At 63.6% G+C, this 26,149-nt stretch overlaps 2 protein-coding genes across 4 annotated transcripts; both read left to right on the top strand.

The window, feature by feature from the left end:
• Positions 1-324: 324 nt before the first annotated feature.
• CCDC9 (coiled-coil domain containing 9) lies at positions 325-8,849 on the top strand. Of its 3 annotated transcripts, none has more exons than XM_042797301.1 (16): positions 325-612; positions 1,446-1,550; positions 1,764-1,910; positions 1,995-2,249; positions 2,400-2,483; positions 2,593-2,781; positions 2,853-3,040; positions 3,131-3,289; positions 3,384-3,450; positions 3,549-3,981; positions 4,129-4,281; positions 4,403-4,467; positions 4,603-4,751; positions 5,091-5,175; positions 6,339-6,353; positions 7,332-8,849. In XM_042797301.1, exons 1-16 carry the CDS (start codon positions 610-612, stop codon positions 8,400-8,402), a joined length of 3,168 nt encoding a protein of 1,055 aa, XP_042653235.1. In that variant the 5' UTR covers positions 325-609; the 3' UTR covers positions 8,403-8,849. The 3 variants fall into 3 exon arrangements, with proteins under 3 accessions (XP_042653235.1, XP_042653236.1, XP_042653237.1); XM_042797302.1 differs by having other exon boundaries at positions 327-612; positions 1,764-1,892; XM_042797303.1 differs by having other exon boundaries at positions 330-612; positions 3,549-3,714.
• Positions 8,850-11,745: 2,896 nt separating this feature from the next.
• On the top strand, positions 11,746-17,984 carry DHX34 (DExH-box helicase 34). Its single transcript, XM_033011851.2, has 16 exons — positions 11,746-12,656; positions 13,227-13,538; positions 13,624-13,893; positions 14,035-14,137; positions 14,219-14,436; positions 14,603-14,777; positions 14,880-15,073; positions 15,244-15,345; positions 15,485-15,724; positions 15,806-15,973; positions 16,058-16,169; positions 16,310-16,416; positions 16,507-16,764; positions 16,883-17,059; positions 17,131-17,254; positions 17,532-17,984. Exons 1-16 carry the CDS (start codon positions 11,979-11,981, stop codon positions 17,663-17,665), a joined length of 3,372 nt encoding a protein of 1,123 aa, XP_032867742.2. The 5' UTR covers positions 11,746-11,978; the 3' UTR covers positions 17,666-17,984.
• Positions 17,985-26,149: the final 8,165 nt, after the last annotated feature.

Genomic DNA, 26,149 nt, shown 5'->3' with positions numbered 1-26,149 from the left:
GGAGACACGGGGGACAGGGGGGCACGGGGGAAAGGGAGACACGGGGGACAGGGGGACACGGGGGACAGGGGGGCACGGGGGAAGGGGGGGCACGGGGGACACGGGGGCACGGTGGACACAGTGGACACGGGACACGGAGGGGCGCGGGGACGAGGGGACACTGACGGGGACACGTGGGGGGGACACTGACGGGGACACGGGGGACAGCGGGACACGTGGATGGTGGGACACGGGGACATGGGGGACACGGGGGACACGGGGGGCGGGGGGGACAGGGCGGGGGACGGACACCGACATAGGGACAGGGGGACACGGGTGACGGGGACATGAGGCCGTGGGGACACGGGGATGTGCGGCCCCTGACACGAGGACAGGGGAACACGGGTGGCCGTGGGACCCCAGCCAGGGCAGGGGACAGACGTCGCGGGGGGGGGGGGGAACAGAGGGGCCAGCCCCACGGTGGGCCCCACTCCGCGCTCCGCCGTCGCCGTTTTAAGGCCCCGCCCACTCCCGCAACGGAAGCGGCTGTGACGCGCGGGTGGGCGGGAGCGGCCGGTCCCCGGGGGAGGCGGCGGCTCCGTGTGAGGCCCCGCCGCCGCCGCCGCCGCCATGGTGGGGCCCGGGGCCCGGGGCCCTCCGCTCCGGGGGGACGGGCTGGGGCGGCGGGGCTTTGCGGGAGCCGGGCCCGGAGCTCCGGGGCCTTACCTGGGCATCGCGGGGAGCGGCGGGGCCTTCCCAGCGTTCTGGGCTGGGGCTCTGGGGTGTTACCGGGGCTCCCGGGGGAGCGGCGGGGCTTTGCGTGGGACTGGGCCGGGGCTCCGCGGGCCTTACCGGGGCTCCCGGGGGGAGCGGCGGGGCCTTACCGGGGCTCCGGGGGGAGCGGCGGGGCCTTACCGGGGCTCCGGGGGGAGCGGCGGGGCCTTACCGGGGCTCCGGGGGGAGCGGCGGGGCCTTACCGGGGCTCCGGGGGGAGCGGCGGGGCCTTACCGGGGCTCCGGGCTGGGGATCTGGGGCTTTACCGGGGGAGCGGGGGGGCTTTTCGGGGGATCGGGCGAATGGTGGAGCCTTACCGGGGCACCGGGCTGAAGCTCCGGGGCCTTACCGGGACACCGCGGGGAGCGGTGGGGCCTTACCGGGGGCCTTGATGGGGCTCCGGGGGCCTCACCGGGGCTCCGGGTTGGGGCAGTGGGGCTCTAGGGGGAATGGGGGGGGGGGGGGGGGGGCCTCACCAGGGCACCACGGGGAGTGACGGGGCTTTACCGGGGCTGCGGGAGCTTGGCGGGGGGAGCGGCGGGGCCTCCCTGGGGGGAGCTGCTGGGTCTTTCCGGTGCCCCAGGGGCTTTGCGGGGGGTACACCGGGGCTTTGGGGGGGGGGGACGGGCTCCGTGCCCAGGCCCGGGGCTCCAGGCAGCTTCTTCCCCCCCCCCTCCCCCCCCCCCCCGCAGTCGGCCGCGCTGGACCTGAGATCGAAAGAGGAGAAGGACGCGGAGCTGGACAAACGCATCGAGGCGCTGCGCAAGAAGAACGAAGCTCTTATCAAACGTTATCAGGTGCTCCCCCCCCCCCCCCCCCCTTTCCCTGATCCTCCGCCCGCCGCGGCTTAACCCCCACGCAGGACGGGGTTTAACATAATACGGGGTCACAGGAAGGTGTGTGTGTGTGTGGGGGGTGTTATCCTCCCCTCCGCTCCCCAAAATCCACCCGGAGCCGAACAGGGGGGTGGGGGGGTTTATCCTGCTCACCCCCCCCCATCCCGGCGCCAGGAGATCGAGGAGGATCGGAAGAAAGCGGAGCAGGAAGGGATCGCCGTCACGGCTCTGCGCCGGGCACGGCCCCCCGACGCCGAGCCCGAGAGGAGATGGGTGGACAAAGATCTTTCCGTCACTGTCCAGGTCATGCTCTCCCCCGGGGTGAGTTGGGGTTCAGGGCAAAGTGGGGGTTCGCTGTGAATTTTCCTAAATTTCCCCCCCCCCTGTATTTTTTTTTTTCTCTAGGAGAAGCGAACGGCCAAGGACAAAAAACCAACAGGCACCCCAAAACCCGGGCGCGGCGCAGCTCCCCGCGGCTCCGGCCGTGCTGGCTCGCGTCTTTCCAGCCGGTCCCTGGGGGGGGGACACCCCCAAACCCCGTTTTGGGAAGGGACGGGGGGTGACGGGGTGGCCCCGGGGGGTCGGGGCCGGCGTCCACGGGGCCGGGGGGCGGCCGGTTCGGTGATGGGGGGCGACGCTGCTCCTGACCGAAAATCCAAGGTGGGTGTGTGTTTGGGTTTTTTTTTGTGGGGGTGGGGGGGTGTTTATATTCACCCCCCACCCCTTGGGGTATGGGGTGCAGGGTGGGGGGGTCACCAGCTGGTTTTGGGGGTGCTACCTGCTCCTAAATAACTGGTTTCTCCGCCGTAGGAGTGGGAAGAGCGACGGCGGCAGAATATTGAAAAGATGAACGAGGAGATGGAGAAAATTGCGGAGTACGAGAGGAACCAGCGGGTGAGGAGGGGAAGGGGGGTCGGTTGTTTGTGTCCCCCCTCAAAAAAGGTGATAACGTCCTTTTTTTTTTTTTTTTTTTTTTTCCTTTCCTTCCCCACTCCTGATTTAGGATGGGCTTCATGAAAAAAACCCGGTGCGGAACTTTTTGGACGACCCACGGCGCAGCGGCCCCTTCCAGGACGCCGATCGCAAGGAGGGAAGCCGCCGCCACGTCCGAAATTGGGGGGGAGCTGATTTCGACAAGGTCAAGGCCGGGATGGAGCGTGAAAAAACCTGGCAGGGCCCCCTACGTACCCCGGTGGGTCCCCTTTGGTGTTTTTGGGGGGGGGTCCCGGGGTGGGACGGCGCTTGAGATGTGTTTTGCCGCAGGGACGTCGTTCCAGCCCGAAAAGTGGGGGGCTGCTGGATATGACTCTGTCCATGACGGGTCGGGAGCGAGCCGAATACGTCCGCTGGAAGAAAGAACGGGAGCAGATCGATCAGGAACGTTTGGCACGGCACCGCAAACCCACCGGGCAGTGGCGGCGGGAGTGGGACGCCGAGAAATCGGACAGCATGTACGTCCTGGGGAGGGGAGGGGGGGGGGTCGGGATATTTTTTGAGGTGGGGGTTGCGATGTCTTTGGTGTCACCCGCTTCCTTTCTTAGGTTTAAGGACGGCTCCGCGGCAGCGCCCGGCTCCGAAGAGGAAAACAAGCACCTTCCTCCCAAACCTCCCACTTTCGGGGAATTCCTCGCCCCGCATCGCGCCCAGCGGCGGCGGAAGAGCCGGGGCCGCGGCCAGGGCGCGGGGGCCAAACCCTACAGGTGGTGGTGGTGGTGGGGGGTGGGTTTCCTCCTTTCCCAACCCTGTTTTCCTACTGATTTTTTTATCTTGGATCATCTTTTTTTCCTCTTCCAGCATGCACGATAACCGGTGGGAAGAGAAGGAGCTGCCGGCGTCGACCGAGGAAGCCGCGAGGCGGGAGGTAAAACGCCGGGGGGGGCGCTCGGCTGCGCCGCGGTGCGCTTCTCCCCCCGCCCCCCCCCCCCCCTTCTTTTTGACCCCCTCTCTTTGTGCCCCCAGGCTGAGGAAGCACCAAGCGGGGCCCTCCCGGAGCCCCCCCGCTCCCTGAGCCCCGAGGAGGATGAGGACCAGTGGGAGGACGTCAGCGAGGAGGAGGAGGAGGAGGAGGAGGAGGAGGAAGGCAGCGGCAGCCCCGGGTCGTTGAACGAGGCCGAAGGACCCCGCAGTGCGTCCCCCAAAATTCAGCGACCCCCCCGAACTGGGCAGACCCCGGGTCTTAAACTAAACGGGTCCCCCCCCAGCACTGTGGGAGCTGCCCCAGGGTGGGGGGGTGACACCCCCCCGAGCCCCTTCTCCCCCGTGGGAGGTCACCAGCCCGTCTCGGACTGGGGCGAGGAGATGGACTTGACCTCTCCCCGCAGCAGCCTGGGGGACAGTCCCCTTTCAGCTCCCACTGTCCCCAAGTCGAGAGGGGCTTCCGGAGAAACTCCAGGTAAAATTTTGGGGGGGGGGGGGTGGTGAGGGGGACACCAAAGCTGGGCTGGGATTTGAAGCGGGGGGGGGGATGCAGAGCCAGAGCAGGACAAGGGGCTGAGCTGAGCGTAGGCTTGATTCCGGTTTCTTCCCCACCCCTGCCCAGGTTTGAACCCCGGGGAGCTCACCGGGCCCCCCCGGGGGGTGCAGAGCCCCGCAGCCCCCCCTCAAGGGGAAGAACCGAGGCCGAACACGGAGCAAGAACTTTTAGAGAAGCGCGAGGAGGCGGCGAGGAGCCGGGCGGAGGACGGGACGGAAGGTGGGGAGCGGGGAGGGGGACACCCACCACAGGGGACCCTCCTCGCTCCTACTATTTCACCCCCTAATTTTTAAAATTTTTTTTTTTTTTTTTTCCTATTTTTCTCCTCCTGGGCCCGCAGCGTCTCGCCGCCAGCCGGACGCGGAGGCAGCCCCCGGCACGGTGGAGATCACAGACTTCGAGCGGGTGCGTTTCCGTAAGAATTCGCCTGCTCCGGCCGGCCGCTAACGGGCGACTGACACCCGCCACCCTCCGCGCTCTTGTCTTGTCTGTCTGTCCTTCCCACTTCTGCTTGCCGGCTCTGACGCTCCCCGCTGACAGACTGACTCTACCTGCAAAACATCCCGGAGTTGCCGCGGTTTCTTCCCGGCACCTCCGGGTTCGGGATCCGATTTCTTCCAAAGCCCGGGAAGCGCGTCGGGTGGCGGAGGCTGGCGGGCGCTGCGCTTACCCGGGAGGCTGCCACGTCTGTATGTCTGTCCATCCGTCCCTCTGTCCCGGATTACATTCCCTTCCCAACCAACCCAAGGGACTGATTTCTCCCTTAGGGCCGGCGCTGGGGGGGGGGAGGTTGTAGAATCAGGGTAAGGCTCCGGGTTCGGAGAGCGGAGGTGAGGGGGGGGCACAAAGCACCCACCCCCCCCTGCTCCCCCCACCCGCAGAATCGGGCCCTGTAGCCCAGCGTGGAGCTGGCAGGGACTGGACCCCCCCACTGTGTCCCCCCTTTTCCTTGTGTTCCCCCCCCCCCTGTTTTCTCAAGCTGGCAGCTGCCTTCACGCTGCCTCCTTCTTCTTTTTCTCCTTCGACAGGACGGCCAAGCGCCCCGATGTCCGCGGACGGTGCCCCCGTCACCCGGGTCGCTCCCGCCGTGACCCCTCCAGCTTTCTAGAGACTGTGAGCCGGCAGGAATAACCCGGGGTGGGGGTTAAAAAAAAAAAAAAAAAGGAAAAAAAAAAAAAAAAATCACCTACCCACACCTGAGTGGGGGGGGAGTGGGTGTGGGGGGTCCCCAAATCCCTTCTGTGCCCACAGGGGAGTTGGGTTGAGCCCGGTGTCACGGTGGTGGCAGCGCCCAAGGTCCCCAAAGGGTTTGGGGAGGGGGGTGTCTCCAGCTGCGCCCCCCCCCCACTTCCCAGCAGCTTCCCCCAAGGCTCCTACCCCCAGCAGGGTATTTTTGGGGGGGTGTGTGGGGGGGGTGTCCCCCTCCTGTTCCCCTCCCGTGCCCTGGAGCTGGGTGGGAGGGGTGGGCTTGCGCCCGCCTCGGGCTCTTCGTAAAATAAACCTCCAAAACAGCTTTGTGCCTGGCCCTTGCTCACGGGGGTCCCCCCCTTTTGGTGTTGGGGTCCCCCCCCCATGCTCATGGGGATCCCCCTCTCAAGGCTGGGGAGGTGAGGGGGGAGCAGGAAGGGACCGGTGAAGCCGCCCGTGGCTGTTACCTCTTGAGGGGTTCTTGGTTTTTGGGGGTGAGATGAGGAGTGTAAGGGCTCTGCTGGAGGTTTTGGGGTGAAACGAGTGTTAAGAGCAGGAGGGGTCTCCCCTAAATCTCCCTGTGACACTCAGGGTGTCCTCAGGGACAGGTCAGGAGAGGATGAGGAGTTCCACCCCCCAGATTTTGAGGTATCCCCACGAGACCCCTCAGCTTTCCCCAACCACCATGGACCAGGCTCGGGCTGGCCTGGCATCACCTTTGAGCTGAACCGAGCCTGATAACCCTCAAAAAAAAATAAAAAAAAAAAAAAAAAAAGCACCATTTTGGGGTCAACACCTCCTTTTTCAGCTCCGTTCACTACCGCCAGCTCCCCCTCATCATTCCCCCTCCTTGGTTCCCCCCGGAGACAAGATTTCCCAGCCCCTCTCCCCCTACCCGGCCTCTTCTTCTTTCTCTTCTTCATGTTTTTTGTTTTTTTTTTTTTTTTTTTTTTTTTTTGGTTTTTTTTGGGTGCTTTTTTTTTTTTGCCTCCACCGATGATCTCTTCCCCCTCGGCGTTGCTTCCTGTTCGCCGCCGCCGTATAAAACCCCGGCGCTGCCCCGCTGGCCCCGGGGAGCACGGCCGCAGCTGGCGAGGACCCAGGTGAGCGGCTGGGGGAGGGCGCGCGATGGCCAAGGCTCTCTCCTTTCACCTAAAAAAAAAAAATAATCACTCCCACACCATCCCGGCGGGGAAGGGGGAAGCCGGCCTCGAGGCGATCTCCATCCTTCTCCTCGGAGGGGGATGGATTTTCCCCGCTGCGGTGGGGTGGTTGCAGCTCCTCCTCAGGCGTTGGGCGATTGTTGGAGTCGCCCTGTCTCCTCCTTGCTCCTTCTTCCATGGTCTGGGTCATCAGAAGATCCCAGACCTTCCCCGTGGTTTCCTCATTCTCCTTCAGGGGTTTGGTTGGTTGGTTTGGTTTTTTTTTTCCCCACCTTTGCTTGGGTCTGGCGATGCTTTGGGCACCGAGAGGTTTCTCTTTCCCCCCCCCCCGGGCCTTGAGAGCGCGGCGGCACCCACCCAGTAGATGCCGGAGCTGCAGTTCCTCCGGCGTTTCCTCCTCCAACCTCTTGCGCCACGCAGCCGAGGGCAGCTCGGTGAGGAAGTGGGGAAATGCCCATTTCCTTGGTGACCGGGGTTGCGGGGGAGGAAACCACGAAGCTGAGCACCTTCTTGAGGAACATCTCACTGGGGCTGGTCTTGGAGGTGCTGCCTCTTCCGTGAAGGGAGAGGACCGTTGGATGGAGGGAAAAGTGATGATGAGGATGGACAAGAAAATACGTTTTATGATGAGGGTGGCGACAGGTTGTCCGGAGAACTTGTGGGTGCCCTAGATGAGGTTGGCCAGACCAACCTGATTTAGCAGAGGATGTCCTTGCCCGCTGTGGGGGGTGGGACTCGGATGGTCTTTGAAGGTTCCTTCATCCCAAAGCGTTGGGTGAAGCTGCGGACGGGGCTTGGAGCAGCCTGAGCCAGGGGAGGGTGGTGGCCCTGCCCGTGGCAGCGGGGGTGGCCGAGATGCTCACTGAAGGTTCCTTCGACCCAAACCCTCGTACGCTGGTCTGACAGTGTGGTTTCTAGGTTGGGAGCTGGTGGAGGATGGACTTCTCGATGCCCAATTACACCTTTAATTACTCCAACTTGGACGACTATTCCATCTACGATCTCGACGGCTACGAAGTCCCGCACAGCTACCGCGCCGTCCTGGCGCTCTACGCCCTCATCTTCCTCCTGGGCGTTCTGGGCAACGGAGCCGTCATCTGGGTGACGGGCTTCGAGCTGCGGCGCACGGTGAACGGCGTCTGGTTCCTCAACCTCTCCGTGGCCGACCTCCTCTGCTGCCTGGCCCTGCCCTTCCTGGCCCTGCCGCTGGCCCGTGACCACCACTGGCCCTTGGGTCGCTTCGCCTGCAAGCTGCTGCCTTCCCTCACCATCCTCAACATGTTCGCCAGCGTGCTCCTCCTGATGGCCATCAGCGCCGACCGTTGCGCCTTGGTGACGCGGCCGGTGTGGTGCCAAAACCACCGGACGCTGGGGCTGGCCCGGGGGGCTTGCGCGGCCGCCTGGTTCCTGGCCGGGCTCCTCACCCTTCCCTCCTTCATCTTCCGTACCACCCGTCTCGACTACTTCTCCGAGAAGACCACCTGCGTCCTGGACTACGCGGCCGTGGGGCACCACCAGCATCTCACCGAGCTCGTCACGGCCGTCACCCGCTTCGTCTGCGGCTTCTTGGTGCCCTTCGTGGTGATCACGGCTTGCTACAGCCTGCTGCTGGCCCGTGTCCACAGCAAGGGCTTCGCCCGCTCCCAGAAAGCCATCAAGCTCATCTTGGTGGTCATCCTCAGCTTCTTCGTGTGCTGGCTGCCCTACCACGTCGTGGGCTTGATCTTGGCCTCCACCCGTCCTCACAGCTCCTTGTTCAAGGGCGCCCTGGAAGCCGATCCCATCGTGGCCGGCGTCGCCTACATCAACAGTTGCATCAACCCCATCATCTACGTCGTCATGGGTCAGGACTTCAAGGACAAGGTCCAGCGGTCCTGGAGAGCCGTGCTGCGGGGCGTGCTGAGCGACGACCCCACCAGCACCATGGGGGACAGCAGGATGAAGACCAAGTCCACCGTGGATGACCAAAGCGTCAGCACCACAGTGTGACGGGGACCGAGGTGGCTCCGGGGCGGGAAGGGCTCCTGTGGTGCTTGAGGCCACCACCACCGCCTCTTCCCCTGGAGGTCCCAGGAGAAGATGCCTCCGTTGCCCCCTTTCCCCACCGCTTGCACCCCGTGGTTGCGGGCCGGAGAAGTTGTGTGCCCACCTCCCCCTGGGGACCTCCTGGCTTCCTCGGTGGCCTAACGGGGACGAGAGGGCTTTGTCCTTGAACGCAACGCCACCTTCTTCTGCTTCTTCCAGCTCCTCCCCTCTCCCAGCCCCACATCCCCACCACCCAGCGAGGTCCCGGGGGGGGTGACCCCCCACCTCCAAGCTCAACCTCGCTCCATCACCCCAGAAAACTCAAGTCCACCCCGTTGCTGCTGCCCTTCATCTCCCCGGCTTCACTGCAGCTGTGTCCACCATCACCAATAAATATCGAAGCTCCCTCAAGATTTGAGCAAGACCTCGGTCCATCACTTCTCCTTTTTTTTTTTTTTTTTTTTTTAATTTATTGGGCAAGATTTTTGCTGTCCCGGCAGATTTCTGAGCTCGTGGGTGACGCAATAAGTGCCCCAGGGTGTCTTGTCCCCTCCCCTGGAAAGTCCTTGTGTCAGGTGGTGAACCCAGGGTCCTGCTTCACCTCCGGGGGGGGGGGAGCTGGTGGAGGGGGGTGACGGGGGTTGGTGGGATCGTCACCACCGGGGGGGGGGGGGGGCAGTTGGGTGTCATGGGGATGGAAGGGGGGACGTTCGGGGACAGTTGACAGGGGCACAGCGGAGATGGATGGGGGTGGGGGAACAGCAGGGATAATTGGGGACAGGGACACAGCAGAAATATCTGGGGACAGTTGGGACAAGGGGGACAGTTGAGGGCAGGGGGGCACAGCAGAGCTATTTGGGGACAGTTAGGGACATTTGGGGGCAGGGGGGCACAGCAGAGCTATTTGGGGACAGTTAGGGACATTTGGGGGCAGGGGGGCACAGCAGAGCTATTTGGGGACAGTTAGGGACATTTGGGGGCAGGGGGGCACAGCAGAGCTATTTGGGGTCACTTGGGGACAAGGGGGACAGTTGGGGACAAGGGAACAGCAGAGCTAGTTGGGGAGAGTTTGGGACAGGGGGGCACTGCAGAAATATTTGGGGACAGGGGGGACAGTTGGGGATGGGGGAGCAGCGGAGATATTTGGGGCCAGGGGGACGCAGCAGAGATTTTTGGGGACAATTAGGGACGGGGGGACAGTTGGAGAGAGGGGCACAGCAGAACTATTTGGGGACAGGGGGGCACAGCAGAGCCAGTTAGGGACAGGGGGGCACAGCAGAGATTTTGGGGGACAGGGGGGCGCAGCAGAGATTTTTGGGGACACTTGGGGACAGGGGGGCGCAGCGGTGCCCGCAGCCCCCTCCCGCCCCGTCGAGCGGCTCCGGGGAAGCCCCGCCCCTCTCCCCGCTCACTCCCCGCCCCTTTCCCCGCCCCTCCCCTGCAGCCCCGCCCCTTCCCCCTCGTCCCCGCCCCTTTCCCCGCCCCTCCCCTGCAGCCCCGCCCCTTCCCCCTCGTCCCCGCCCCTTTCCCCGCCCCTCCCCTGCAGCCCCGCCCCTTCCCCTCGGCGCGGCGGCGCTCGGGCGCCCCCTGGCGGCCCCGGGGGGTCCCGTCCCGCCGCGGCCTGTGAGCGCGGGCCCGGCCGGGCCTGGAGCGGCGGCGGCCCCGGCCCCGGGACGGCGGTTCGGCGGGGGGGGCGGCGGGGGGGGCGGCGGGGGGGCCGAGGAGCGGCGAGGGAATTGGGGTTCGGAGAGGCCTGAGGCGGGGGGGATGCGGGACGGGCCGCGGGGGGGTGGTGCGGGGGGGGTGGGGTGGTCACTGGGGAGCCGGGCCTGGCGGGAGGGTCCTGAGGGCTCGGGTGGGGTGGGGGGGGGTCCCAGGGGGCTCGGGTGGGGTGTGGGGGGGGTGCCAGGGGGCTCGGGTGGGGTGTGGGGGGGTGCCAGGGGGCTCGGGTGGGGTGTGGGGGGTGCCAGGGGGCTCGGGTGGGGTGTGGGGGGGTGCCAGGGGGCTCGGGTGGGGTGTGGGGGGTGCCAGGGGGCTCGGGTGGGGTGTGGGGGGTGCCAGGGGGCTCGGGTGGGGTGGGGGGGGGTCCCAGGGGGCTCGGGTGGGGTGGGGGGGGTCCCAGGGGGCTCGGGTGGGGTGGGGGGGGGTCCCAGGGGGCTCGGGTGGGGTGAGGGGGGTGCCAGGGGGCTCGGGTGGGGGGGGGGGGGGTCCCAGGGGGCTCGGGTGGGGTGTGGGGGGGGTGCCAGGGGGCTCGGGTGGGGTGAGGGGGGTGCCAGGGGGCTCGGGTGGGGTGTGGGGGGTCCCAGGGGGCTCGGGTGGGGTGGGGGGGGTGCCAGGGGGCTCGGGTGGGGTGTGGGGGGTCCCAGGGGGCTCGGATGGGGTGAGGGGGGTTCCCAGGGGGCTCGGATGGGGGGGGGGGTTCCCAGGGGGCTCGGATGGGGGGGGGTGCCAGGGGGCTCGGATGGGGTGGGGGGGGTTCCCAGGGGGCTCGGATGGGGTGGGGGGGGGGTCCCAGGGGCCTGGGTTGGGGTGTGTGGGGTCCTGAGGGTTGGGTGGGGGTATGTGGGGTCCTGTGGGGCTGGGTTGGGGTTCACAGGGAGTCCCAGGGGGCTGGATGGGGTGTGGGGGGTCCTGGAGGTCCTCTGGGGGGGTGAGAGGTTCTAGAGGGCTGGGTTGGGGTTCACGGGGGGTCCCAGGGGGCTGATACAAGGTTCATGGGGGCCCTAGGGGGTTTGGTTGGGTGCATGGGGGCCCCAGGAGGCTCAGATGGGGTGTGGGGGGTTTCAGGGGGCTGGGTTGGGGGTCTTGGGGGTCTTGGGAGGTGGGTGGGGGTGTGGGGGGTCCTGTGGGGCTGGGTTGGGGTTCGTGGGGGGTCCCAGGGGACTGAATGAGGGTGCATGGAGGTCTCAGGGGGTTGGGCTGGCTTGTAGGGGGTCCCAGGGGGGCTGGGACAGGGTTGTGGGGGTCCCAGGGGGCTTGGATGGGGGTGTGGGGGGTCCCTGGGGTGCTTGGGGGGTGCCAAGGGTTTGTGCTGGCGTGTGTGAGGTCCTGGGGTGCTCAGGGGTCCTATGGGGTTGGCTGGGGGTGTGTGGGGTTCCATGGGGCTGGGTTGGGGTTCACGGGGGGGTCCCAGGGGGCTGGGTGGGGTGTGGGGGGGGTCCCAGGGGGCTCAGATGGGGTGCTCAGGGGTCCCAGGGAGCTGGACGGGGGTGTGGGGGGGTCCCAGGGGGCCTGGGCCAGGTTGGGGGTGGCATCCTAAGGAGCTGGAGCGGTATATGTGGGGGGGTCCCAGGGGGCTGAGCTGGGTTGGGGGGGGTCCCAGGTCTGGGGGGTTCCCAGGACAATGTGGGGCGCTGCGGGTCCCGGCAGGGAGGAGGCTCCGGTGGTGGCCAGGGCCGAGCAGGGTCTCACCGTGTGTCCCCCCCCCCGACCTCCCAGTCCCCCCCAGAAGGAGCCGAGGCCGAGCACAGACCCCTCGCGGTTCCCACCCGCCCCCGGCCCGGCGCAGACCCTCCGGGACCGGCAGCGGGGGTGCCGGGGATGCCGTCGGAGAAGGAGAAGGAGGACAGATCCCGTCGGCGGGAGCCGGCCCCTTCGCCGTCCCAGTGGGATTGGGATTGTCCCGCCACGCGGCGCCGGCTGGAGGAGCTCTATTTCCACCAGCAGGATCCCGTCGGAGCCGGCTCCGAGGACGTTCGCAATTTCTGGGTTTTTTTCGAACGGCTCCGGCGTTTTCGGAGCCGGAGAACCGAAGGTGAAGCGGCCCCCGGTCCCCACGAGCGGGCGGGGCCCCTCGGCCTGCCCCGCCGCTACGACCCCCGGTACCGCATCAACCTCACGGTGCCGAGCTCCGGCGCGGCGCCGGGACGGCGAGGAGCGGCGGGCGTCCCCCAGGAACCCCTCGCGGAATTCCGCGCCGCTCTGCTCCACTACCTGGACTTCACCCAAAAGCAAAGCTTCGCCAAACTGGCCAAGCTGCAGCGGGAACGAGCCGCCCTTCCCATCTCCCAGTACCGGGACCGGCTCCTGCGCGCCGTGGCTCAAAACCAAGTGGTGGTGATCGCCGGCGATACCGGTTGCGGCAAGTCCACGCAGGTGCCTCAGTTTTTGTTGGCGGCCGGTTACAGCCACGTGGCCTGTACCCAGCCTCGCCGCATCGCCTGCGTCTCGCTGGCCAAACGGGTGGGCTACGAGAGCTTGCACCAGTACGGCAGCCAGGTGAGCTCGGGGGGGCTGGCGACGGGGGGACCCGGGAGCTGCGCAGCGCGGCTGGTTTTCTTCCCGCCCCCTTACTGGGCGCTAAGGACGGGCTGAGCAAACGGGTTGTAGCGAGCTGGGCTGGTTTGGGCGCTGTTCCTCAAGGCTTGAGTTTGGGGCTTGTTCAAAAACCGTTGAAAATAACGATATTAAAAAAAAAACCCCAACCAACCAACACATTCGTATCTTTAGCGACGTGAATCGGCTGACGGTACTGAGCTGGGAGGTGCTCTTGCTTCTCTGGAGGGATGAAAAGTTCAAAACTGCATCGGGGGGGGGGGTCAGGCTGGATTTTCGGAAATGTTTTTGCGCCACGAAGGGCGGTCAAACACCTCGGGAGGTGTCAGTGCCCCCCGCCTGCCGGTGTTTGAGAGGAAAACACCTTAAAAATGCCCTTAAAAGCCTTTAGCGTTCGGTCAGGCGGTCGGCCTAGGTGACTGTCGTGATCCCCGCCCCCAGCTGAAACACTCCGTTTTACTCTGTTTCGTCTAATTCATTGATTTTTCTCTGTTTCTCCTCCTCCTGCCCCAGGTGGGCTACCAGATCCGCTTCGAGAGCACCCGCTCGCCCGCCACCAAGATCGTTTTCCTGACGGAGGGGCTGCTGCTGCGGCAGGTGCAGCGGGAGCCGACGCTGCCCGGGTACCACGTCCTGATCGCCGACGAGGTTCACGAGCGGCACCTCCACTGCGATTTCCTCCTGGGGGTCCTGCGGCGGCTCCTGCCCGCTCGCCCGGACCTTAAGCTGGTCTTGATGTCGGCCACCATCAACATCCGCCTTTTTTCGGGGTATTTTGGTGGTGCCCCGGTGCTGCAGGTGCCAGGAAGGATCTTCCCCATCTCGGTGAGGGCGGGGAGTGATTCTGGGGATGAATCCCGGCGCGGGAACCCGCCCGGAGCGAACGTCTTCCCTCTCTGCGCTCCCGCAGGTCATCTACCAGCCCATCCCTAAAGAGGAAGCACCCGTGGGTGGGAAGTGGGGGAAATCGGAGCGCCTGGACCCCCTCCCCTACCTGCGGGTGCTGCAAGCCATCGACCACAAATACCCGCCGGAGGAGCGCGGGGACCTGCTGGTGTTCCTCAGCGGGGTGGCCGAAATCGGCGCCGTGCTGGAGGCGGCGCAGGCCTACGCCGCCCGTACCCAGCGCTGGGTTGTGCTCCCCCTGCACAGCACCCTCTCGGTCGCCGAGCAGGATAAGGTGGGCGAGGGGCTGAGCCCGACTGGGGCGCATATATGTGGGGCGTTGGGGGCGCAGCCCCCTTTCTCTGGAGGTTGGCTCCTCCCCGCAGCCGGCTGTGCTGACATGGAACTGTCGGTTTTTTTTTTTCCTTTTGTTCAGGTGTTTGACGTGCCCCCACCCGGCGTCCGTAAGTGCATCCTCTCCACCAACATCGCAGAGACCTCGGTGACGATCGACGGCGTGCGCTTCGTCCTGGATTCGGGTAAAAATCCCCCCTCCCCTCTCCGCTGGGCGGGAAAACTTTCCCCTCCCTGAGCTTCTCCTTCCCTCCCGCTCCCCCCAGGGAAGGTGAAGGAGATGAGCTACGACCCTCAGGGCAAACTTCAGCGGCTGCAGGAATTCTGGATCAGCCGGGCGAGCGCCGAGCAGCGGAAGGGACGCGCCGGCAGGACCGGCCCCGGCGTCTGCTACCGCCTTTACGCCGAGTCCGACTACGACGCCTTTTCCCCCTACCCCGTGCCGGAGATCCAGCGGGTTGCTCTTGACTCTCTGGTGCTCCAGGTAAAACGGGGGATCCCCCCGCTCGCGCCGGGGCTTTCCTTGGCGGAGATCTGGGGGAAGCCGCCCCGCTGAGCGTGAGGCCGGGCTGCAGGCGGAGCGTCGGGCTGCGGTGGCTCCTGGCGGGGCTTTGTAAATCCCGCTGTCGCGGGGCTTGCTTTACTCTCAGCTGAAGAGCATGGGGCTGGGCGATCCCCGGAGCTTCCCCTTCCTGGAGCCTCCTCCCTCCTCCAGTTTGGAGACGGCCCTGCGCTACCTCAAGGACCAGGGAGCCTTGGATGAGGCCGAAGACTTGACGCTCATCGGGACCCTCCTGGCCCAGCTGCCGGTGGACGTGGTGGTCGGTGAGTAACTCGGGGTGCCCCCCGCGAGGCAGAAACGGCGGCAGGAGGAGCTGAGGGGGGCGCTGCCCTCCCTTCGCTGCCCGCCTTGCCCTCGCCACGCAGGCAAGATGCTGGTCCTGGGCGCTCTCTTTGGCTTGGCCGAGCCCACCTTGACGGTGGCGGCGGCGCTGAGCGTGCAGTCCCCCTTCCTGCGATCCGCTCACCCCAACCCCGACTGCGCCACGGCCCGGCGGCCCCTCGAGAGCCCCCACGGCGACCCCCTGACGCTGCTCAACCTCTTCAACGAGTGGGTCCAGGTGGGGTTCCTGCCGACGCGGCGCTTGGAATGTGGGGAGACCGCTTTGCGGAATGACGGGGGGGGTGTGTGTGTGTGTGTGTGGGGGTGCGGGACGCTGCTGGCGCCGCGGAGGGGCTGATTTTTGGGGTGGGAAAAGCGGGAGGCTCGAGCAGCGCTGTCCCGGAGCAGGTGAAATCGGAGCGAAGCGGCAGCTCTCGGAAGTGGTGCCGGCGGCGAGGCTTGGAGGAGCACCGGCTCTACGAAGCCGCCAACCTGCGGCGCCAGTTCCAGGTGAGGGGCCCGACCTCGGCGGGGAGGGGGCGGAATTCGCTTTCGTTCCGGGGAAGGCGCTGCCGGTTCTGAATGGACCCGACCTGCCCACCCCCCGGCCGCGGCGGCGGGGCTCAGCGACCTCCTCCCGCCTCCCCAGGAGCTTCTTCGAGACCACCGGCTGCTGGAGGAACCCTCGGGCCGGCCCAGCGACAGCTACAGCCGGCAGAGCCGACACCGGGAGCGCCGCGAGCTCCACCGCCTCTGGCGTTCCCACGCGGAGGCGGAAGGTCGGAAGCGCAAGGTCTTGCGGCTGCAGGACGGAGCCGGCGCTTCCTCCGGCGAGGAGGAGGAGGACGGTGGCGCCCGTGGGAAGGGGGAGCGCGGCATCGACATCCAGGTGGTCCCAGCGTCCGTTTCTTCTCCTGGGGAGGCTGGAGCCGACCGGCCAGGCGCCTGACGCTCGCTCTGTCCTCTGCAGGATGTCAAATTCAAGCTCCGCCACAACGTGGACGAGCTCCAGGCCGTCTCCAGCTCAGCCCTCTCCTCCTCGCAGCTCACTCTGCTCAAACTGGTGCTGTGCCGGGGGCTTTACCCCCAGCTGGCCCTCCCCGACCCGCTCAACAGCGGCCGCAAAGACTCCGATCAGGTCCGTGTCGTCCCCCCCCCAGGCCCCGGGGCTCCCCCCGCAGCCCCTCGCTCTCCCTCGACGCCCGTTTGCCTCTCGCTGCAGGTTTTTCACACCAAAAACAAGCAGGGGGTGGTGCTTCATCCCACCTGCGTCTTCGCTACGAGCCCGGAGCTGCTCCACGCCAAGGAGGGACCGGAACGCGCTGGCACCGGAGGTGTGCGACCGCCCCGAGCTCGGAGGAGGGAGTTTTGCTTCTCCCTTGCTTTTTGTTCGGCGCCGGCCTCGGGCTTTGGCAGCTCCCGGGCGCTGGGGGCGGGGGGAGGTTTGGGGTTCAGCTGAGACACCCCCTTGCAGACCCCACGGAGGGGCTGAGCCGCCACCACCAGCTCCTCGCTTTTGTCTCGCTGCTGGAGACCAACAAACCCTACTTGATGAACTGCGTGCGGGTCCCAGCCTTACAGGTAAGCTCTTGGCTCTCCTCCTCTTCCTCTCCACACCCCCTTTTGGTAGTCTTCCTCGCCCCCCAGCCCGGCTGCGTTCCGCTCCTCCAGGCTCTGCTGCTCTTCTCCCGTTCGCTGGACACCAGCGCGGACTGCGCCCGGCTGGTAGCGGACGGCTGGCTGGAGCTCACCGTCCCTTCCCCCGAGTCGGCCCTGCGCCTCCTCTCCGCCGCCCTGCAGCTCCGCTCCGCCTGGGAGGAGCTCCTCCACCAGCTTCTGGAGAAACGGGGGGAGGAACCCAGCCCTCGGCCCCGCTCCCGCGACGTCTCCGCGCTCACCCGGCAGCTGCTGGAATTCCTGCGCACGGAGGTGAGGCGGCGCGGGGGGGTGGGGGGTGGCTTTTAATCCCCCGCCGGGGTGAGAAAGAGGGAAGAGGGGGGAACCCGTGCAGCTCCCCCACCCTGAAATCCCCACCGCCCTCCGGCAGGTGCCGTACCACCTGCGCCAGCTCACCGGGTTGGAGAAACAAAACCTCTACGTCGGCCCCCAGACGGTGCCGGCCGCTCCCCGGCTCCCGGGGCTTTTCCAGGGAATGGAGATGGAGCCCGACGAGGTGAAGGGCGGCCACAGGGTGACTGAGTTTCTCACCTACAACTGCCTGGCTGTGAGTAGGCCCTTTTCCCGCCCCTCGCGCTCTGTTTGTCGCCGTCTGAACGTCCCCTTCGTGTCCCCCAGACGGACACGGACCTCTACAGCGACTGCTTGCGGAGCTTCTGGACGTGTCCCCACTGCGACCTCCACATGCCCTTCACCCCCCTGGAGCGCATGTGCCACGAAAGCGCTTGCCGGCCCGCCCAGGGTGAGGTTCCCCCCCCCCCCCCCCAAAAAAAAGGGGGCCGTGACAAGGGATAATCGGGGAGAACCAGCTCGGTTTTTCCCGGCGGGGCGGGAGCATCTCTGCTCGGTGGGCAGAGCCGTGCCGGCTTTTAGGAGACGCCCCTCAAAACGCCACCGAGGGCCGCGCTTTAGGGGTGCAAGGAGGGGGAAAAAAAAAAAAAAAAAAAGGGCCCTGCGTGGCTTCGTTTTCCTGCTGATCCCCCTTTTTCCTCCTTTTCCCCTCGTTTTTTTTCCCCCAGCCCCCCCAGAAGAAACACCCGAAAGCCCCGCCAAAACCTCCGCCCTCCACCGGTCCTACCACTGCGACGCGTGCCAGCGGGATTTCACCTTCACCCCCACGGAGATCCTCCGGCACAAGAAGCAGCACCGGTGAGGGGGGCTCGCCAGCCGAGCGCCACGATGCCGGGGACAGGCAGGGGACCCCCGTTATTGGGGTGACCCCCCCCCCCCGCCACCTCCGTTGCTCTCGGGTGAGTTTGGTGTTTTGGGGGTGTCTGACGGTGACTGAGCCGGGGGTAAGCAAGGAGTCTTTTACTGGCAGCAGCTCTTCCACCGTTACACAGCCTCTAACAGTGCTTGGCAGCATTTGGCTGGCCATTGCCCTCTCCCCGGGGCACGCCGGACGACTCACTGCCTACAAGTTCGTTACTGCTGTCCTAAGCCTGTTGGTTAATTAAATCTTACAAGTGCAATGTTCGATACACTTAAGGCGAAATTTTTCCGCTGCTTAGGGAGCGGCCAGACGTTTTCCGTTAACCGCAGTCTTGCACGTTTTTCCTTGAGCTAAAACTCAGCATCCGAGCCCCGTTCCTCCGTCTCCACTGGTGTCTGCTGCTCCCGGGGCCTCAGGCCCACCAAGGGCAGGATGTGCTGGTCAGTCCCTCGCTGACCGGCCAGCACCCCCAGCCCTCCCCGGCCGTCCCCCACCCGCTCCCCCTTTCTGTTCAGCTGTTCAGCTCCGCTCGACCGGTTTCTCCGTCAGGCGTTGTAAAACGGGTGGCGGACAGGCCGCCGCGATCAGCAATACGGCCCGGACATAGCGGGCCGTTTGCGTGAGGTTCTTAAGGCAGGCAGTAAGCCCCAGCCCTCCGGGCGTTTCCCCGAGCCAGTCCCCGTCGCTGACGACCTCAGGTTGTAAAACACCCGTTCGGAAGCGCCCCTGTGTGTGGGCCTGGGTGGGCCGAGACCCACCGGGCAGGTTCGGGGGCCCTCGAGGGGCCAAGGGCAGGAGGGCCAGATGCAGCTCCTGGCGGTGCCTCCTGCCCTCGGTATCGCGCTGAGCCCCGGGCGTCCCTCCGCCGAGCTCGCTCGGGGCGGCCGACCGCCGGCGGGGCGAGGGAGGCAAGGACTCGTAGCCCGGGGGTCGAGAGTTCCACGTCACCGTGGCCGAACCTCGGCCCGCTTCGTTGTCCTCAGTCATAGATGTCGGGTTTGCCTTGCTAGGGGGGAGCACAGCCAGCCTCCCACCAGTCCAGGGGCCTCCCGCTGCTTCTCCGGGCGGTCCTTCCGCGCCCCGCTTCCACGTCCCCAACCCGGAGTACCCGCAAGCCCCGCGGCACCGTTCCGCGGGGTGACTCGTGGGGGTGGAGCTGGGGCACGGGCGCAGGCGCCCGTACCTCAAACGGCAGCGCCGGCCCTGCAAACCCACGTGCCGCTTGGATAACTGGAACAGAAACGCGCAAACACCGGCGGTGTCTGTCTGGTGGCTCGGCCCCGCCGGGAGGCACGACCTGATTGAATTCCCCTTTTTTGCTTTTGTAAGATTTAAAAAAAAAAAAAAAAGGAAATAAGGAAATAAATAGCCTTTGTGCTCGGAGTGCGCTGCTGGGGGTCGGGGCTCCCCTGCCCGTGCGGGCGCCCGGCGGGGTGTCTGCACCCCCAGCTGACGCGGGGGGGGGGGGGGGCTGCAGGACAAGGGATGTTTTCAGGGTTTTTGGGGATGTCCCATGTCCTGCGACGCTGCCTGGCGCCGCGCGGCCAGCGTGTGGCACTCCCATACCGGGCTCACCCCTGCCTCATCTCCTTTCCTCCCTCTAGCCCAGCGGAAGAAAACACCGGAGCGTGCCGGGCCGGCACCTCGCCACCAAAAATCTGCCCCCGAACCCCCGGCCTTAGCACCAAGTGACCCGAGCATCCCTCCGGAGGACGCTCGCTCCCCGCGCGGCGCGAAGGTGCCGCCTTCACTCCGTGCCTTGGGAACGGTGGCTGGCTCCGGCGCTTTGTTTTTTTTGGGGCTGACAACACCTGGAGAAAGGCAAATCCGCGGCGGCACCTGCCCCGCGGTGGCAAATCGGCAGCTCCCCAGCTGCCTAAACCCATTCAAAACACGTTAATTATCAGCCCGTGCGCTGCATTAGGCTCAGGCAGGGTTATTAGTGGAGCCCCTTCTAATTAAAGGGATTTCATGGTGTTTTTAGCTTTGTGGCATGTTGCGTTTTATTCACCAGGCAAAAGAAATAAAGAGCGAGTGGTTTAAGCGGCTTCGTGACGCTTCGGGGTAAGGGGCTGCTCCAAAACCAGTTTCCTGGAGTTTTGCATTTTTTTTTCAATCCTGTGCAGAATTAACCAACGCCAGCACTCGATAAAATAGTCGGCGGAGGGGAAGATAAAAACGCGGAAGGACACTCGGCGCTTCCTCATCCCCTTTGTGTCTTTTGTTTTTAAATTGATTTTCTTCCCCTTTTGTTTTTAAATTGATTTTCTTCCCCTTTTTATTTTTTTTTTCCCCCTCCTTTTTTCCTCCCAGCGCGCCCTTTGCGACTCGCTGTTTGTCCCCCCCTTGAGTGGGTTTATCTGGAGCTAATGACCGCCCGGGCGCAGGTTATTCCTGGCGGTTTCGTGGCGCTTGCAGAAATTAATTAAGCAGGTGATTTAATTAAGGAGAGCAGGTTATTTGGGGGTGCTAACTCGGGCCTTTGCCTCCGGCCTGTCCCTTGGCTCGGCGCGATCCCAGCCCGCTTTCGGGGCGCGGGGTGTGGCTCCCCGCGATGGGCGGTGGGCTGATGCTCTGAAGGAGTTGCTATGGCAACGAGGAGGGCTGGGGGATGCTGCTGCCATGGCCACGGGCATCGGCTGCGTTTGGTGTCTCTGGCTTTGGCTCCAGGACCCCCAGCTCTTTGCCCCCCAGCTCCGTTAGGGTTGGGCGGTGGAGGGTGAATTAAAGCGCGGCTTTAAGTTCGGAATTAAAGTTTCTAGGTCTGCTCTGGTTCCACGTGCCTAAAGCATTTAGTTTGAGTCCCAGTCCCAGCCTGGACCCTTGAGTGAGTCTTTCACTCAAAAAGACTATTTATCTTTCACTCCCTTGAGTCCCTGCAATTCCTATTCCACACCCACCTGGACCCTTGAGTCCCAGTCCCAGCCTGGACCCGCTTCTCCCGTTTCAGTTAACCAAAACTTCGTGTTCCTGCCTCAACGACCAGAACCCCGCTGCCCTCAGGGATGATCCGTAGGGATCGCAAAGCTCAGCCCCCCCGGCGCCCCCCCCCCGATACCTCTCTTGCGGCAGCAAAGCCGCGGTGCGGCTTCGGAACGAAGCGTAGAGCAGAGGCGCGGGCAGAACAGAAAATTAAACAAGGCCGCCGCGGCCATAAAGGAGTGGGGTTAATTTTCTTCACTAATGAAAGCCACAAATCCAAGTCTTCTGCGGGAGAAGTGCTGGCCTTCTCGTGAAAAAAGCAGAAAACTTGATTTTTATTTATTTATTTATTTATTTATTTATTTATTTATTTATTTAAAAAAAAAGCGCCACTGGAGGTGCTGCTCTTCACCTCGCCTCAGCCCAGAACTGGGAACAACCTGGCTGTGGCTCGTTAGCACTAATTAATGTGACAGCCATGGCTGGGCGAGCTTTAATTTTCCGTTAATGAGCGGGGTGGGTGGAGGTGGGGGGCTGGTGGCCCTTCACGGCGCAGGGGACGGCTGAGAACAGGATTTCGGAAGGATTTTGGGGAGGAAATCTGGATTTTTCATCTTTCTCCAGAAAACTAGACCGAGAGCCAATAATTTTCCCTTTTTATTTTCATCTGCGGAGCCTGGGACGGGGGCGACGATTTACCACATCTGGTGGAAGCCTGTACCAACGGCTAATTACCCTGGCAGCTAATTACCCGCACGTTTCCTTTCCAGGCTGAATTCCTGAGCTTCAGTTCCCACCGACCGGCCCTTGCGTGTTGCCTTTACTGGATAAAACCAAGCCGATAATACCGAGAGCCACCAACCCCACCTCTTACACTCCTTTAATTAGCGATGGAAGAAGTTTGATGATCTGGAAATTAAAAAATTAATAAAAACACCAGGGCTGCGCGCTCCCAGGGAAAGCTCAGCGCTTAAATGAAAAAAAAAAAAAAAAAAAGAAAGAAAAAAATGAACATTTTTTGCTTTGCGAATGACGGCTCCTCCCCAGCCACGGTGAGCAGAGGGGTGGTGTTTTTTTTTTTTTTAATTTAATCTCAATTTGCACACGCCGCACAATTACCCAGCCACCCTCGGCCACCCGAGCGAACGACCTCATTTGTTCTTTGCAATTTATTGATATTATTACTAATACTATTACTGTTTTCACGGAGGTTTGAGGCAAGCACGTTAACCTCGAATTGAAGCCACCCCCGTGTTGTCTGGGCAGAATTAAATGAATTGTTCGAGCGGGCGGGGGGTCTGCGGTGATTACAGGTCCATTTGGGGCGGTGGGGGGTGCAGGGGCTCGGCCCCACCCCGGCCCACCTCATCCCATCCCGCTCCCCCCTCGGCGCATTTTGGGGGCTCCCCTGTTTTCCGCAGGAATCCGGCTTCTCCACCCTAAAAATCCGGGGCTGGCGGCCGGATTTAGCAGCAGAAATCCACCTTCTTTCCTCCAGCCTTAAAATCTCCCAATTTCCAAGCAGAAATTTGGCCCCGCCGCCCTGGAGGTTGCTCACACCCGGGGCAGTGGATCGTTAATAATGAGGTAATTAATGACCCAGCGCTGGGGGGAAACGCTGACTCAGCACCCTCCCGAGACTCACGACGGCCCGGTGTGAGAGCTCTCCCCCTGGATGCCTCAACCCCAGGAGAAATATCGATCCGAAGATGGAAAAAAACCACTTCCAGCCGCATTCTGCCCATTTAGTGCCGGTAATGAACTGGAAGCAGGGATTTTATTTTTTTTTTTTTTTGGCTCTTTTTCCCAAGAGAAAAAGGGTTTAAGTCATTTTCCCCTGGAAAACCTTCTGCGTTTGGGCTTTGGGACGTTGTGGAAGAGCCAGCCCAGGCGTTTGGCAGCCTGCAGAGAGCAGCCTTTCCCTCTGATGGAAGCTCCCAGCCGCCTTCTGCTCTTTATGAAAATGGTGAAAATCGGGCGAAATCCAAGCACCCCACCCCTCCCCTGACACTGTGACCCGCCACGGAGAGATGAAGGGTCCCCAAAAGTCACCAAATTGTCTTATCAAGCAGGAATTAAAATGTCTTTTGTTTTTCTTTCTTGATTCCCTTCGGGTTTGTGCTTCGCGGTGAGTGGGGCGGGAATAAAAATTCATGTTTTTCGGGGAAAGATTATCCCGTTGTCACGTGAGTCCAGAACCTGGGACTTTACAGAACATCCCGAGACCCGCGGCCAAACGCTGAGATTTGGTTCCTGCTCGTGAGCTGCTCAGCGGGACTCGACGAATGAGCCAAAACTCACATGAAACGGGGCAGTTTGGGTTATTTATGCTCTTGATCGGGGCGCTCGTGCTGCTGCTGCTGGAGCCCCTCCTGCCCCACAGCCCTCGAGGTGCCAACCATGGGCAGCGGCCGGCTTGACCGGCACCCTCCGGCCAGCGCAGCACCGCGCGACCAACCCCTGTGGAGGCAGAGAGCTCAGAGAAGCTGAACGAGGATGATGAGCTCGCGAAGCTCGGAGGAGGAAACAGGAGGTGACGGCGGCTACTGCGGAGGGAGCTGAACTTGCCTCAACACCCAGAGGCCCAAGGGTGGCCCTTGCTGTCAGTCAACAGCTCTGTCCGTTGAGTTGGCCAACTGGCCTTCCCTACAAGAATCCGTAGAAGGAATTGTTTCTCCGAGGAAGCCGGACCAGCGCGGGGGGAGAAGTTACGTGTGGCTCAGCCCAACGTAACGGGGAAAAATGAACCACTGAGCAAAACGAGGTTCAGCGAGCGCTCCAACCCATGTCTCTCCTCGTTGACCTGGGACAGGCAGCGTCGCGCCGGCGAGCGGCCAGAGACCGGCGACGGGATCTCGTGCTGGTGTTGCGACTCAGCCGCGTGTTGCGATTGCTCTGTTGGGTTTGGGTGGTGATTCTCCTGGGCTGCTGGCTCGCTTTTCTAAACACCGCCCCCCCCCCCCCCCCCCCCCCGCCCCTGGTAACGTCCAAATACCTTCAAATAAGTAAATTTGGCGTTAAAGCCTTAAACCCTCCTGGTGCGGAGTAGCTGAAGGAACCTGGTTGAAGAGCGCCGGGCTTCGCCACGCGGCTGCTCATCTCCCGTGTCCCAGGTGATGAAGGTCTTGGGCAGCTGGGGGTCGGGGTCCCCGTGCTCCGACCCGGGAGCAATCCCACCCCACCCCATTCCCCCCCGCACGGCGCCGGGCGTGGGGAGAGGGCGGCGGGGTGACGCCAGCGTGTCGGCTGGTAATTTTATTCCCATTTTTGCCGCGTGACACAGACTCGGCTGTCTCCAAAGCGCCCGTTTCTGCAGCTGGAGAAGGAGGGGAGGCGGGCAGGCGGGGGGGGGGCAGCCCCTCCAGCGGCAACGCGGGCGTCAGAAAAAGCCGCATTTTATAGCGGATCCAGGTGTTGGTGTGTGTACGCAGCCGAGCTCTCGCCTCGCGTCGTCGCGTCCTCCACCAGCTCCCGGCATCACCTCTGCGGAGCGAAAATCTGCCCCGTCCCCGCCCCCGCCCCGCAAAATGGGCCTTGGCTTGCCAAAAGGCCTTGGCCCCCAACCCAGAAATCCCCCCTCCGAGTTAATTACTAATTACTCGCTTATTGGGTGGGCTGGGGCTTTGAAAGCAGCTGGTTGATGGCCTTGCTCTGCCTGGGTGGGTGAGGCAAAGAGAATAAAACCTGAGTGTCACCACCCACGAGGTCCCTGTCCCACCAGGACGGGGAGGGGGGCGGTTCACGGGCGCGTTGGCGTCCCCCACGCCGACTGACCTGGCTCCAGCGTGTCACCGGGGATGGCTCACTGCCAGGCGCCCCAAATCCGCTTTCGGTGCCAAAAGGAGCTCAGGAAAGACCTTGGGAGTTGAAAACACCCCCCCCCAAAAAAAGGAATGGGGAACAACCCCCCCCCCCACCCCCAACCCATCCTTCTGGCTGTCGCAGAGGAGGTGGCGCGACCAAGGGATGAATTCCTCTGGCCAGGCTCGGGACAGGGGTCCCCAGAGGGGACAGGGGTGCTCCAGCTCGCCTCCCATCCCTGCACCCCCCTCCCCAAATGAGGGCACCCCAATTCCCCGCAGAGCACGAGACAGAGGGCCCTCCCTGAGGTGTCCCGGTGCGCAAATGAGCGCCCAGAGGGTCACGCCAGGCGTCGTTTCCAGCTCCAGAGAGGAGTTTTCCCCCTCAAAAAAACGGGATTCATCCCCAAACCACCCTCGTGAGCTCCAAAACGCCGCCAGAACAAAGTTTTCTTGGTTTTCCGGGACCCTTCATCGCTCGCCCACCCCTCAACCCCATCTCTGGAAACTTTTTTTCGCAGGGCTGGATCCCGCTCGCTCCGCTTCTCGCAGGATTTGGTTTCCCCTGCCTTGTGCCAGCTGCCCCGTAACTCACTGGAGAATCAGCTCCCAGATCAGCGCTGAACGATCGTTAAGCCTCATTAGCCTTAATCTTCTTTCTCTTGATTGCCGGTTATTGCCCAGGTAGGAAATCAACACCTCTGCGTGCTGGAGAGTCTTTGCTTTCCCTCTGAGGGGCGATCTCAACCCTTCCTGAAGCTCTGCAGAAGCGAAGCGCGTCGAGATCCTCTCTTGGATGAAGGAGGCAGAAGCACGAGGCATCCGGGAAGGTCACGAATGATCCAGAAATTAAAATGTGCCCCCCCCAAACGCCGCAGCGGTGAGCGCGGGGCCGCTCTCCCACGTTGCGTCGGTCGCCACGAGACCGCCGAGTGCTTTCTCCCCTCCTCAATACATTCCGATCCTATTTCTGGGACAAATCGCCCTGCGCTGGCTCAGCTTGCAGAGTTTTTCCTACTGTGAGTAGCCTCAACTGGAGACAATTCAAGTGCCACGGCTGCATAATTAACGCCGCTAATGACTAATGAAGCAAGTGGGGTGTTGCCCGCGTTTTCCGTGCCGGTCGTGGGAGGGGATGAAGCGGGTCGGTGTTTACATGACTCCTTCGTCGAGCGGCGGTCGGGGACCAGCTGTGGGAGGATGAAGGCTGCTCATGGCAGCGACGGCCCGACGGTCCCCGGATGCTCATCCTGGAAGAAAAATGCTTCCAGGGGAAGGCTGAGCTTGCCGAGACCCCCCACCCCTTGCAGCTGAGAAATGAGATCGCTCTAAGTTGCGCTACGGAAAAACTGATTTACTCTCTGTAGGTTCACTTGACACTCCAGCCGGCGGACGTGGCGGCAGTTTTTATTTTTTATTTTTCCCTTTCCTTCCTATAATCCGTCTGCTCAGTGCGGTATCGGAGAGGATCCTGCCGACTGCACGAACCTGGCTGGATGCGCCGCGTCTTTGCAGAAATGATGGGAGCAGTGGGGGGGAGCGATTTCTTGGGGAAAAGCCCCCCCCAAAGCCGGGGATCCTGCTTGGCGCACGGAGATGCTCCCCCGTGAAATGGAGGGGGGTTTTAGCCATGTCTCGGTGCCCGCTCCCACCCCTGCTCCTCTTTCTGCGACCCCTCGCAGCAATGCCACGCAGGGCATGG

The sequence above is a fragment of the Tyto alba genome, unplaced genomic scaffold (assembly GCF_018691265.1).
Source record: "Tyto alba isolate M040663 unplaced genomic scaffold, T.alba_DEE_v4.0 Super-Scaffold_25, whole genome shotgun sequence".
Taxonomy (NCBI): domain Eukaryota; kingdom Metazoa; phylum Chordata; class Aves; order Strigiformes; family Tytonidae; genus Tyto; species Tyto alba.
This window is presented reverse-complemented; position numbering and strand designations above follow the sequence as displayed.